This window comes from Scheffersomyces xylosifermentans (assembly GCF_036884685.1).
Source record: "Scheffersomyces xylosifermentans strain CBS 12540 chromosome Unknown RJT20scaffold_7, whole genome shotgun sequence".
Lineage (NCBI taxonomy): Eukaryota > Fungi > Ascomycota > Pichiomycetes > Serinales > Debaryomycetaceae > Scheffersomyces > Scheffersomyces xylosifermentans.
The window spans coordinates 972,274-986,511 of NW_027042945.1; the positions used below are offsets into that span (position 1 = coordinate 972,274).

Below are 14,238 nucleotides of genomic sequence, written 5' to 3' on the forward strand. Positions count from 1 at the left end.
TACCAAATTAAGTCAGAAAGGGAATGGTTGCACAAGGCTTCTTCGGGCTGTGCACTAACGTTGTGAAATTTAGACTACGGCCGACCCCAATGGGATCACTTTTTAATATCACAAACTGCACCTATACGACTGGCACCGTTGCCATTGCATAGTACAGTTAGGATTTCGTGGGGTAATCACCGAAACAATTCCAATTAATTTTACGGAGTGTCATTGCTTCGGTCAAGTGTCTGTTGAACATTTCGTGCATTCACCTTCAGCTTCCGAATTAGGGCGCATCCGTAAACCATAAGGACCCTACAGTTCACTATTTACTAACAGCCGTTTTTTTTTCCACAGCCCCAATTTTCACCGATGTTATTCCCTTTGGGACTCCAACATAACACCGATAGCTCTTCTTCAACTTCCCAGTGTCTCGGCCATCGGCCAGAAGTCTCTGCCTTCATCACCGATCACCGATCACTGACCCAATCCGTCTCCTTTCCAGATCTACATCCCATGAGGAACTGCACACTGGCATCGATTTGTCCCTTATCAGAAACAAGTGGGGTAGAATCATTAAATCAATTATCAACAGGGGGTATTACCAGGACGATACATGACACATATACACAATACGCAACACGCATCAACACACATATAGAAATATATACAAATATTATCTATATATATAAATACGCACGAATCTCAATAATTTAGCCAAGGCTTTTTGGGACAATCCTAAATATAATATATCAAAGTTTTTAAGTAGTTAATTTTTAGTGGTGGATATTAATTTATTTCTCACACCCACAGAAGTCTTGGCCATTGTGAACTAAATCAATAATAGAGTAAGATGGCTACGGAGAAAGAGAAGGTAAAACAAGAAACAAATAGGGTCAAGAGTAATGCGTTTATAGAAGTCCTTAAAAGTGCCGACGAAAAGTCATTTGCAAGTTACAAGTATGCTAAGAATTTAGACAAGGCTGAATTGTTAAGTGATAGTGACATAAAAGAAGGCACTCCGTCGATCGATCACATACCGGTGGTGGCTGATACCATCAGCCATTTGAAATTGTTGAAGGCATTTTCAGTGTTGCGGAAGCAGATCGTAGGAAACAACCAAGATGGCTATGCCATGAAGACTTGGCAAGTGTTCGTGACAAATGCTACCAGAAGGTTCGTAGTATTCATCACAGCATTGAAGAAATACCTAGGTGAAGCTCCAGTACGCATAACCGAGGAAAAGAAGTTATTCGATAAAGGGTTCACAAGAAATGACCGAGTGATAGCAATCATTGACTCGTTACTTCCACCTTTGGATGTTCTTATGGTGTGGCATGCATTTCTATTGAATCCTCGTAGTTTTTACGACAACATGATGAGGAATGATATGTTTTCTTTTGCCAATTTCCCATTGCCCTTAAAGAAGATCCAAGAGTCAATCAGCAACGAGACCTTCCAGTATAATCCGAGACAGGAACTCAAAGATAACTACTTAGAAGTGATCAGAGGTTTTAGTGATGACCCTGTTGACAGCATCTACGAATTCGAGACATATTCTATGTTTGAAGCATTGGTCTCCGTGTGCTGCCCAATTTGCAAAAGAGTGATATTAAGGAACATTCCCTACACTAACGACACAAACACAGGCTTTGCTGACGACTCATTCACACAAATGACCAACACAAATGAGTGCAATTGTGACTTTCCCAAGAAGATAACTCACGAAGAGTTAAGAAAAAGACAATTGTATTACGATATGACTAGGGCAGTTCCTTTGCCTGGTGTATATCGCTACTATTCAGGTAAGATCGGTGGACGTGATATCAGAACAAGGAGAGATCCTGATATTGTCAATGTAATGGTAAAAGGAAAGTTCGTTAAATGGTCCTTAGGAAAAATTAGAACAAACTCATTAGAAAGCACGATAAGCTCTTCAATTAACCGACCAAGGAATTTCTATCTTCATATGAAAGTTCTTCTTCGTTTGTATTTCCTGATGAACTTAATATACCTCAATGTCGCTAAAGGATTACCTATATATGAAGACTTGGTAGGGTGTGTTTTCAGACAAGAGCGATTTGTTGAAAAGATGAACGACCTTGACTGGCTTCATTCCCCAGTAATTAAAGAAAGTTTAGCTGAATCAACCATTCGCTACTCTCGTTTCTTTAAGATGTTGACTGTATTCTATCCCAATAATATGTTGGTTCCCACGTTGGATATTGATCTTATTTGGCACACACATCAGTTGTCATTGCATAACTACTTTATGGATTGCATGAATTCAAAAGTTGGATATGTTGTTGATCATGATGATAAAGTTGAAACAATAAAGCTAGACCTCAGCTTTGAGACGACATCAAAACTTTACAGGGCAAAATTCAAACAAGACTATTCGATATGCTTCTGTTGGTACTGCGTATCCGCTAGGAATAAGGCACAGCCAGTATTGAAAGGTTTCTTCAAATCCAAAAAGAAACTGGAGTCTGAAGAAGAGTCTTTCAAATCAAGTCCTCTTTTCGTCAATTCATTGGGATTGACACATATCAGTGTTCATAACGCCATCACTATTCCAAATACATACGCTGCCAAGAGAGCCGAACTTCTTGAGAAGAAGTATAAGAATAAAAGAGATGGCGATTTGCCTTGGATGGAGGGCCTGGTGGTCACTCAAAGCTATTATCCTTACTTATTTGTGGTTCCTCCATTGTACGTGGGTTATGGGTTAGGGTCTTGTCAAGATTACTATTCTGCTACATGTACCGGTATTGGTGATACCTCTGGCAACAACCTTTCTGGAGCTTGTGGAAACTCCAGTGTTTGTGGAACAGGAGGATGCGGAGGAGGTCCTGGTGCCTGTGGAGGTGCTAGCGGTGGATGCGGAGGAGCAGGTGGATGTGGCGGAGGAGGAGGTGGCTGCGGAGGAGGCGGCGGTAACTAGATTAGAAGGAGGTGCCGACTATGACATTTGAAGTAGAGTGATACACTTTTGTATTTGAAATAATGCAAAAATTTGAAATGCAAGGATCAGGAGCACCAATCGCAATCAAGAAAAGACTGTTCGAATGATGCTAACTGTGATACCATCATCTGTTGAGATGATAATAAAGTAAGCTACTAATAGGCTATTTCAGATTTTTACCCAAAGTCATCAGGTTGCAAAATCTCTAGCCACAGATCGTCTCAATGCAAAAAGAAGACGGCTGCAAAAGATTATAGATTGAATATCCAGTACTTTCTCAACTCTACTCAAAATTTACCCACACCCACATCCATTCTCTTATATTCCTTCTTTCACCTAGATGCTTTTCACCATAAAGCTTAGCCAGTACTCACCAGTAGTGTTCTCACTCATCAGAACCCTCACATACCAGTTCCTCTTGCCCCATTACCTAGCTCACAAGAACGCCCTGATATAACCCAGCGCTACCATAAATCAATTAGCCACTTGCCATATTGGGACCGAAGAAAATATGCAGTTCCTCTTCCCGAACTGTGGCTCATCACTTTACCAAGAAGTATTACGAAATGCCTTTTAATGGGTGTGCCACAAGAGACTGACGATTAAAAAGATTTGTCAGTATAACAAAAGGCATATTAATAAAATTATTAACCTGCAGTAGTTAGTTTTGGAACATCGTACAAGAATTTTTATCTCTGGTCTCATCTATTGGGTATAGTATTGGGAAAACGGTATTTAAATAGAGTCGCAAATCACTGAAAACTGGTTGTGAAATCAGGCAGTTCTAATTAGTAATCATATTGTAGATATAAGTTGGTTGGTGAAAGTTACCAAAAAATTGCAAGTATACGCTTCAAGAATGTCTTTCCAAGAGATCCCAATTATCGACTTGAAGCTTGCTCTTGATCCAGAAACAAGACCCCAGTTTTTGAAGGATGTCAGACATGCCATTATTGAAGTGGGATTCTTGCTCTTGAAAAATTATGAAATATATGGTCCCAACGACGACGATCTTGTTGCTATTAAGCAGCAGGCTCTTGATTTCTTCGCTTTGCCCGAGAATGTGAAATTAGGCTGCGAAATGATCAACAGCCCTCATTTCTTGGGTTATACCCGTTTGGCCAACGAAATCACTGCTTCACACACAGACTGGCGTGAACAGATCGACTTGGGAACTGAATTAAAGGCACCAGCCCCAGGTGAGCCATTATACAAGAACATCGAGGGTCCTAACTTGTGGCCTGATGAGAAGGCTATTCCACAATTCAGACCCACAGTAACAAGTTACATAAACAAAATGACTGATCTCAGCACTCACTTCCGTAATTTGGTTTTAGAGGCCATTGGATTAGACCCAAAGGCATTGAATGGATACTTCAAGCCAAATCAACAATGCAAGATGAAGTTAGTTGCCTACCCAGATTCCAACGAGTTATCACTGGCCAAATCAGTTGCTCTTGATGATACACCTGAAACAGCACAAGGTGTAGGTCCACACAGAGACTCCGATCTTTTGACTTATATCTACCAAGCCACCGAACACACTGATTCGTTGCAGGTACAGAACTTTCAAGGTGAGTGGATCACCGTACCTAACATTCCCCACACATTGGTAGTCAATGCTGGGCAGACTTTGGAAGCTATTACCCAAGGTGTGTGTAAAGCCACCATCCACAGAGTCTTGACACCTAAACCAGGAAGCGGAACCAGAATCTCCATTCCATTTTTCCTGACCATTGATCTTGACAGCTACAAGAGTGTGGTGGATGGTATTCCAGAGGAAGTATTGAAATTGAGAGACGCTAGAGATCAGAAGATTAAGGATTGGGGTGTAGATGTCGGATTCCAGTTCCAACCGGACGTCAGCAAGCACCCTGTTGGATATGCTGTTTTCCGTAACAGAATCAAGTCCCACCAAGACGTTGCAGCTAAATGGTACCCCGAAGTGTTGAAGGAGGTGTTGCAAGAGTATGTCTATTAAGATGCAAAAAATGATATTGTCGCGAAATCGCTTTGCGACATGAAAAATAACATCGGCCCAATCTTCATGCTTCAATTCTTAACTGTGGCAAGTTTGGCTCCAACTACTACAACGCGTTTGTTTTCATCTACAGATGTTATCATGAACTAGTAATTCAATATTGTATATATTACGCCTCTTGTTTAGTTATATCGAATATCAAAACAGAAGAATTAAATTGTCACAAGAATTATGTATTAAATGTCAACTCGGCGAAATTCAACTTCGCTCCCTCGTTAAGATTTGACAAAGCCGATTCTCCACATACTAAGCGCATCGCGATGCTTAGTTCTTCTCTGGGGCTGGTTCGTCAGACTTTGGAGCTTCACCCTTGTGGTTAGCTTGAATGTCAGCGAAAGCAGCCTTGGCTCCAGCAGCGTTGAAACCGTCCTTGCTCAAGGAAGCGTAAGCATCCTTGGCGTCTTCGGTGACCTTACTGTAGTCAACCTTACCGTCCTTACCAGCGTAGAAAGCCTCACCCTTCTTAACAATGTCGTCGAAACCCATTTTGTATTAGTGTATATTAAATAATTATGTGTATATGGAGAAAGAAAGAAAGAAAGAAAACAAATCCACCTCGGGACGCTCAATTGACGGGAATATGTCCTTATTTATACCCGTTGGGACACGTCGTTCGATCTCAATGCTGAAATACCGATAGAGCCCATAGCCATCCCTCCAATGACATGTTATCAAAGAGGAGGCTGATGTACATACAGGTACATCCTAGTGAAATTTGGCGTGTATAGGAATGACGAAGAGAGTGAAATTTGTCGTGTTTGTTTGTTTCTATGTTACATTACCGGGGGAGTCTAAATACGCTAGTGAGATTTCCATTGTGTGGCGGTGGACAAAGGGAAGAAAATGCTACAGAAGAGTGATATTGAACCTGTTTGGCAGAGAGCATTGTCAGCTCTTCTGTTATAATGGCCTGGTATCACTCTACTGGTTACAGTGAAAAATAGAGATGGGGCTGGTATGCAACCAAACCCTAAAATATGGCCCAATGGAGAGTTTGGGTTCCCCTTGCCACATCTCCGTTATGTACACTAAGACTCGGGAAGATGCACCGACTAGTCGGATTATGAACCTGGATGTGTCAATTCGACGCTGAGGAATGTTCTTTGTAGGCAGCGAAATAGGGGTGAGATCGCCGTCTTTTTCCTCGTTTCTATGGTGAGCTGACCGGTATGCTCTGCCAATTTCAATTGAAACGACGGCAAAACAGCTCCAACCGAAGGCGAACGATCTCAACTACGGTAAACGTTGACTCCTAATCGGCTTAGTTGCACTACTTCTCACTATTGAATTGTTTAGTTTGGGCTATCTGCATCGGCCCAAGGCATGTAACCCGAATGGTACTACCATCACGTGGACCTTGTTAATTCCGTGCTCTACATGGGTTCCTATACATGGTTCCTATGCTCTTAACAGTAGGTCGTATTTCGGGGACTATGACGTAGCCAGATTCATTCATCGAGTAGAATGCCCGAATTGTAGCTGGGGAAACAAGGTTCGTGGAGTACGGTATAAGCCCTGAATAGAGATGGATATTTAAAAGGTGGTGCAGAAAAACCATAGAAATGCCAATGCTGAATGTACTATTGTCATTGTTCTGTTATTGGAATTACTGATAGTTGCATTTGGCATGAAACAGGATCTGTAGAACGACTCAATGATTCATCCTTGTGACAAGTGGTTAGGAGGATGAAGGCGGGTATATCGGCGCTACCAATCACAATCACATTGGTTAATCTGTTTCAATAAAGGTTTTAGTTATCTCTTATTTGTGTAGTTGTATTTATATTTGTATCCTTTACTTGAATGATTTGAAGTGATTGGAGTTGATGTTAGTCACGTTTCTTCACCAGAATCATTGTTTTTTGTGATTCTGTCACTTTATTTAGACATATATAAAGTTAGTGAAACGCTATTTGCATCTGTTACATCTATTGTATTACTTCTTTCAATTATATTTAATTATATTTCAATTATGTCATTTATATTTACATATGTATAGTTCGGTCTTCTGTCTATCTAGAGCTTTAATTTCTCCAATATAGCAATGGTTTGCTCGTAACCCTCGATTTCAGCTGTAACCTTCTCCAATCTCTTGAAAGCAGCATCCTTGGCCTCTGGATTGGTCTTCTCAGTGAACTTCTCAATAGACTCCTTGGTCTTTTTGTCGAATTCCTTAGCAGCGTCTAACTTCTTTGCAACCTTGGCAATCTCAGCATCCAAGTCAATTTGTCCCTTCACCAAGACGTGGACAGTACAGTCAGCACCGACAGCATTCAAAGCACATCCTGAAGGAACGTCTTCAACCTTGGAAACGACAGCAATCTTCTCAACACCCTTGATTAATGATACGATGGAATCTTGTTGCTCAGAGGCAATCTTGTGAATACTTTCATTGGCAGTTTCAACATATACTTGTCCATTCTTGATGATGTTGTATTGCGACAACAATGATCTGGCAGCTTTAGTGATATCCAAAACCAATTCATAAGCTTCAGAGGACTTAGCATCGTCAAAGTCGGAAATGAACTCTGGGTATGGAGCCTTGACAATGGAGATAGTCTTATCGCCTTCACGACGAGGTAATCTTTGCCACATTTCTTCAGTAACGAATGGCATGAATGGGTGGATTAATCTCAAAGCAGAATCAATACAGGTATATAAGGTGTCTTGAGCAGACTTCTTCTGTTCTGGGGTACCATCCTGGATCAAAGCCTTAGAGTTCTCAATGTAGACATCACACAATTCATACCAGAAGTTGTAAATGTGGTTGGTGGCTTCACCGAAGTCTCTGTTCTCCAAAGCGGTATTGGTACTCTTGGAAGCTTGAGTCAATTTGTGAAGAATCCACTTCTCGACCAATGATTCATTTCCAGACTTGGCTGAAGTGCTTGGTGGCTTGTAATCTTCTCCTAATCTACCTAATACGAACTTGGTAGCTTGGTAAATCTTGTTACAGAACTTACGGTAACCCTCAACTCTCAAGATGTCCAAGTTGATGTCTCTACCACCAGTGGAGTATGCACAAAGAGCAAATCTCAAGGCATCAGTACCACATTCTGGGATACCGTTAGGGTACGAGAGCTTTTGTCCCTCAGTTGCCTTCTGCAACTCCCTTTGATCTAAGTTACCAGTCTTCAATTTGTCGTGCAAACCTTGCAATGGAATACCAGCAATAACATCCAATGGATCAATGACATTACCCAAAGACTTGGACATCTTACGACCTTGAGCATCTCTAACCAAAGAGTGGCAGAAAACCTCCTTGAATGGAACCTTTCCAGTCAATTTCAAAGACAATAAGATCATACGGGTAACCCAGAAGAACAAGATATCCCAACCGGTTTCCAACATAGACATTGGACTGAACAATTCCATGTCCTTAGTCTTGTTTGGCCATCCAAGAGTAGAGATTGGCCACAAACCAGAAGAGAACCAAGTGTCCAAAACGTCCTCATCTTGTTCCAAGGTGAACTTAACACTTGGGAACTTTAAAGTAGCCTTCTCGAGGGCTTCTTCGTAGGTTCTACCGGAAACCCAGTAGTCGTTGTTTAATCTATCACCTTCCTCTCCTTCTACAACAACGAAGTAAACTGGACATCTGTGACCCCACCACAATTGACGGGAGATACACCAATCTTGAATGTTCTCAAGCCAGTGGAAGTATTCAGACTCAGATGTCTTTGGAGTGATGGTAATTTCACCACTCTTGACAGCGGCAATGGCATCCTTGGCCATCTCCTTTTGGTTGACCCACCATTGAGGCTTCAATAATGGCTCAATGACATCACCAGATCTGGAACAGAGAGGAATGGTCATTTCATTGTCCTTTTGTTCAACAAACAAGTCCTTCTTCTTTAAGTCCTCAATAACCTTAGCTCTGGCATCAAAACGCTTCAAGCCTTGGTATTCAGGACCACAGTTCTCGTTCAAGTAACCATCATCGGTAAAGATGTTAATAAATTCAAGGTTCTGTCTCTTACCGGTGTTGTAATCGTTCATGTCATGAGCTGGGGTGATCTTGACGGCACCAGTACCAAACTCCATGTCTACAGCTTCAGAGTCGGTAACAATTGGCAACAAACGGTCCAAGAATGGATGCTTGACGAACTTGCCGTGTAAATGGGTATATCTTGGATCCTTAGGGTGGACAGCTACACCAGTGTCACCAAAAATGGTTTCTGGTCTGGTGGTTGCAACAGTAAGCTTCTCATTAGATCCATCAACTTGGTATGAGAAAGAGGTCAAAACACCGAATTCGATCTTGTTCTCATAACCTGGAACAGAGAGGAGTGTCTTACCTGGAATGTTCTTGTTGTCGACTTCCAAATTGGAGATAGCGGTGTTCAACTTAACGGACCAGTTCACTAAACGAGAAGCTCTGTAAATGGTTCCGTCTTCGTGTAACTTGACGAAAGCTTCAACGACGGAGGAAGAAAGATCTGGGTTCAAAGTGAAAGCTTCTCTGGTCCAATCGTATGAAGCACCCAATTTCTTGACTTGATCCTTAATTCTTGCATGATACTCTTCTTTCCATTCCCATACTTTCTCGATGAATTTTTCACGACCGTAATCGTGTCTGGTCTTCTTTTCCTTGGCCCAGATTTGCTTCTCGACGACGGATTGAGTAGCAATACCAGCGTGATCGAAACCTGGAAGGAAAAGAGTGGTCTTACCCTTCATTCTATAGTATCTAATCAAGGTATCTTGAATGGCAATGGTAAGGGCATGTCCAATGTGAAGGGCTCCTGTAACGTTAGGTGGTGGAGCAGGGATAGTGAAAGCACCCTTTGGCAAGATCTTACCATCCTCAGTCAATTCTGGTTGGAAAAGACCTTCTTTGTCCCACCAGTTGTACCAGGAACTTTCAACGTTCTTGGGGTTGTAGGCCTTGAAGGCAGCATCTTCTAAAGAAACTAAGATCTTCTTTTCACCAGGCTTGGTCTGGTCTACGAATTCAGGTACTGGTTCAGCGACCTTCTTCTCCTTCTTAGGCTTCTTTGGCTCGTCAGACTTGGTCTTAGAGGCCGCGGCCTGTTTGGCTTTCTTAGCATTGAACTTGGCCAACTTTTCGGCCTTTTTACGTTCGTTTTCGAGCTGCTTGGCAGTCTTTTCCACAACTGGAGCCTCACCGGCGGTTTCGCTGGCAGGTTTCTGATCGGTACTGCTCATTCTAGCGATTATGAGTGGTTGAGATGTAGCGACTTTCGGGCTAAAAGCGGCGATTGTTCTTGTTAAAGCGACGGGCGAAGTGAGACTACACAGACGGCTTGCTACGAATCGTGTGGATGTGGCAAAGACTCTGGCTGCAAGCATACACTATGAAAGAAGAATGAATTCTGAGTGGTGAATAGGCGCTTAAATAGAAAAAGTGAATTTTTTTCAGGCCGATTGGAGTAGGAGGTCGGAAGTGGGTGAATTTTGGGGTCGGAAGTGTGGGGGAAGAGTGAGACAGATGAGAGCTGCAAAGAGGGGGGGGTGACAAGAGTGGGAAGAGAAGGAAGAGAAGGATGAGTGGGTTGAGATAGGCAGAGATGGGATGAGATGGGAAGAGTTGAGAAAATAGTGGGAGAATTGTTTATAGATAGTACAATCCAGTGTAACTACATATTCACTAGATAGTATATTAACCATTATTATTATCACTATTGTAAGATAATAAAGGAACTCATTTTGTTATGTCAAATAGGGTCAGTTGGGCGTTAGCACTCAATCTCTCACTCATTACGTCTCCCGTAGTTAACCATACTAAAGAATTAACCAATAAAGATAACACACATTAAGGAATCATAGTTAAAGAGGTCGGAATGAACATCACTAAACATAACTGAACCGACTGAATATGACTAAATAAGTCGGAACTATCGCACATACTCAAAAATAAAGTGTGAGTAGAAATCTGACAACTGAAAAATGCAAAATTCTGAAAATTCAAAGAGCTGAAAAATGACAACAGAAAAAATGAAGACTCATTTGCAGTTTGTGTCGTGTATTTTGCTACTGAATGGATTGTCCTGTTACTTTGTTCTACGGTTGTACTGTGGAGAGGTGAAGTGGTGAAAGGTGGTGAAAGGTGAAATGAAGAGCTTTCATGGTGTTTTCTGTGTTGTTTGTGTAGTGTTTGTGTTGTTGTTGTTGTGGGTTTTTCCTAATGACAGTATGTTCTTCAGTAATTTGTGCTGTGGTGTAGTATGCTCTGTGCTCTGTGCTCTGTGCGATCTGCAATGTGCCGTTAATGTGCGGCTGTCTGTCTGTTTCTCTCTTTAAGACTCATTTTTTCTGTGCGATTACTCAGTGGTTATTTTAGGGGCATTTAGGGGTCTTTGGGAATGACAGTGTCGCACTGTGAGAGTTGAGTGGGTAGATGAAATATGGGGTATTATGGTAATGATAGTATTTGTTTACGGCTATGGCCGTGGATACAGAAGGGCCGGGGCCGGAGAAAGAGTCCCTATTTTACATAGGGGTTATTTTGACTATCTCCCCCAAACAACTTCAGCGGAGAATCTAATTGTGATCTTGAGATCTTACAGAGTCAACGGTGGGGAGATATCGCATGGCTGCAAATAGGGGAGATGAGTCAAAAAAAAAGAATCGAGAACAGAGAGCCGAACAATGGAGCCACATACATAGCGTTCTGAATGCACCAGTGGCATTATAAACTGTGTAATATGCATTGTATATTGTCTATCATGAAATTACGAATACTAGTCTATGTGGCGACGAAATATAACACAGGGTATGGCTTGGGCAACTCTGTAGATAAGGCCCCTCCAGTAGTATGACTCAATTCCAACACCACCCCCTAGATACGTCATATGCAAAGAAATATTTCTATTTCGCATATTTCGTATTTCCATCTTATCTGGGATAGTATTATCGAGATTCCACATTGAATGTTGCTTATCTTATCATCAAGTGGTTGCGTTGACTCATGAAGGGAACCAGTTCAATGGTAGCGCCACTATTATCATATAGAACCAACTTCGTAATTGTGAGTCAACGAATGAACACTTTGCAACTGTATTCTTCATGCCTTTTATCTCTATCCTCTATGCCCACTCTTACTGGGAGCCCAGCATTTTTTAACTATGTGATTATCAACCTGTGAATCGACCGCCTGTAATATTACACGGGTTCTTTATTCATTATATGAACAGTAGCTCAAACGATTATTAAAATCATTCTGACTTCTGTTTCTTACGATCGTTCCCATTCACATCCTCTTGAAGTTTCCGTTTTGTCATTCCTGTAAACCACTTACTGCTTGAATTTCCCTGTCCTGAGATAGCAGTATCACGCTTGTCACCACCGTTTCGAGCCGTTGGATTTGCTAAGAGGATACTATCGAAGTCGTCATCAAATATACCTTTGTCAGCGCGAAGGATTTTTGAATTCTGTTCTTGCTTTTGTAACCTTTGCACCATGGACTTCGACATCCTTGCACTAGTGTTAGTATTCACTCTTATTTCGCCGATTCTACCAACACCTCCGTTACTTCTACTCATACCTAGACCAACTTCTTCGCCAAAGCTATCTGTGATCGAGTCCTCTTGTTTACCAAATTCCATTTTATTCTGAGCTTTCCTCAATTCAGACATTTGGAACCGTTCCTTCATTTTCCTGAACCTCCTTCCACCTCTCTTCTTTGACTTCTGATCAACAGGAGCTGGCAATGCTTTATCTGGCTGATGTTCAGGGGGAGTTAATAACTTTTCTATCTTCTGCTTAATCTCATCCAAATACTTCTCCCCAAGAGAGCCATCTGCATTGGATTTAGCCAAGTCAATACGGGCAGCTAGTATAACCTTTCCGCTTATTATTCTCATAACAGATCGTACTATGTCTTCTGGAAGATATTTGACTACATCAGAATGATATAAATATCCCGTCTGTCTGATAGTTCTGGATTTTGTCTTCGTTTGAGAGGATAAATCTCTAACTCCCAATGAAGGCAAATTACAAGCTGGAGTAAGGGCGAGCTGCCTTAACGAACCCGTCGCTATCAATAGCTGTGAAGTTGTTATAGAACCCACTATGGCGCTCACATTGGGAGCAAATTTCGACAATTTCAGCGTTATGAAAGTGGACAAAGTCGTCAAAATATCATCTAATTCGAGGATTACTCTGCAGCAATCCAATACTTTTCCGATGTCCTTGTCATCAAGAATAAACTGGTTCTTGACCTGTTGCAATGCAGCCATGATAATAACCAATATTTTTTCATTAGAAACTATGGCTTTCATCTCAGTTTCATAAGATTTGATATTCTGGAGGTCTTGTTTTATTATAATGATGATTCTTGCATAATCAATTGGGTTCAATATTAACGTTTCCAATTCTGGAAATACAACGTTATATTGCAACTTAACAAGTGAGTGGAATGCAGCTATCTCTTGGTTAATTATAGTAGAAAGCTCATTGATCAAGAGAACAAACCTATACTCTTCAGATTGGTCATTTCCATTGTCAATGGACGATAAAAGTTCCAAAAAGTCGGTATCTTCTTCGTTTGAATACAATTCAATGTGAGACTTCAATTCTGGAATTAAAGGAAAGACTTTGGAGAATTTTGTCAAGTCATCCACTTCTTCAATATTGGGTTCGCTGAGTATGGAACTAAGGGTGTTATGCACCGTGCTGTTCACTATCAACTCATGTAAGCGAATTCCAAACAGCTTTTCTTCTACAACTGTTACAGCATTTTTGCCATTATGTATGTCTTCATGAGAGTCTGGAATAGGATCAATATCTTCATCTAAAAAGCCGTTTTCCACCGGAACTTCCTCCGAATCAGACCCTTCGTCACTATCGAAGTCTGCCAAGAGTTCCTTCTCGTAATCTTCCATTACTTACTGTAAGAAATCTCTAGGAATGCATCAACATGAATGTAAAGAATTAAAATTGCAGCTTTTTTAGAGAACGGTATATTTAATGTCGCATGTCGTGGATATTTTTGTACATTGTTGCGAATAGTGTACATATGACGACATTAGAGATGAATAGGAAGGACTTCAACTATGGAGGGTATAACTACTAGACAAGTCTTGGTCACAATTCTTTGCGAAGCATTCATATCGTTACCACTACTAGTAGAATTGAAATTTTCTCGATTTGTTTACTACTTTTAAGTTCATTTTCGACTTATGTTCCATGTTATTCTTACTAGTAACTTCCCATATTTAACCAGAAGGTTTCATAACATGCAGGAAAATATTTCAGCAATGAAAAATGAGAAGAGCTTCAAGTTTAC

The 14,238-nt window shown here is 41.1% G+C and overlaps 4 protein-coding genes across 4 annotated transcripts; 2 read left to right on the forward strand and 2 right to left on the reverse strand. All coding sequences in view use genetic code 12, as the record gives it.

The window, feature by feature from the left end:
* Positions 1-835: 835 nt before the first annotated feature.
* RJT20DRAFT_146576 (glycine-rich domain-containing protein) lies at positions 836-2,926 on the forward strand (the record flags this gene model as incomplete). Its single annotated transcript, XM_064918869.1, has 1 exon — positions 836-2,926. The coding sequence occupies one exon, from the start codon at positions 836-838 to the stop codon at positions 2,924-2,926; it is 2,091 nt and encodes a 696-aa protein (XP_064772584.1).
* A 440-nt stretch (positions 2,927-3,366) lies between these two features.
* On the forward strand, positions 3,367-5,323 carry RJT20DRAFT_58938 (uncharacterized protein). Its single transcript, XM_064920871.1, has one exon. The coding sequence runs from the start codon at positions 3,807-3,809 to the stop codon at positions 4,926-4,928; it is 1,122 nt and encodes a 373-aa protein (XP_064772585.1). The 5' UTR covers positions 3,367-3,806; the 3' UTR covers positions 4,929-5,323.
* Positions 5,324-7,004: 1,681 nt separating this feature from the next.
* On the reverse strand, positions 7,005-10,157 carry VAS1 (valine--tRNA ligase; the record flags this gene model as incomplete). Its single annotated transcript, XM_064921778.1, has 1 exon — positions 7,005-10,157. The coding sequence occupies one exon, from the start codon at positions 10,155-10,157 to the stop codon at positions 7,005-7,007; it is 3,153 nt and encodes a 1,050-aa protein (XP_064772586.1).
* Positions 10,158-12,022: 1,865 nt separating this feature from the next.
* On the reverse strand, positions 12,023-14,238 carry RJT20DRAFT_58979 (U4/U6-U5 snRNP complex subunit). The gene has a single exon (XM_064920875.1). It carries the CDS (start codon positions 13,832-13,834, stop codon positions 12,167-12,169), a length of 1,668 nt encoding a protein of 555 aa, XP_064772587.1. The 5' UTR covers positions 13,835-14,238; the 3' UTR covers positions 12,023-12,166.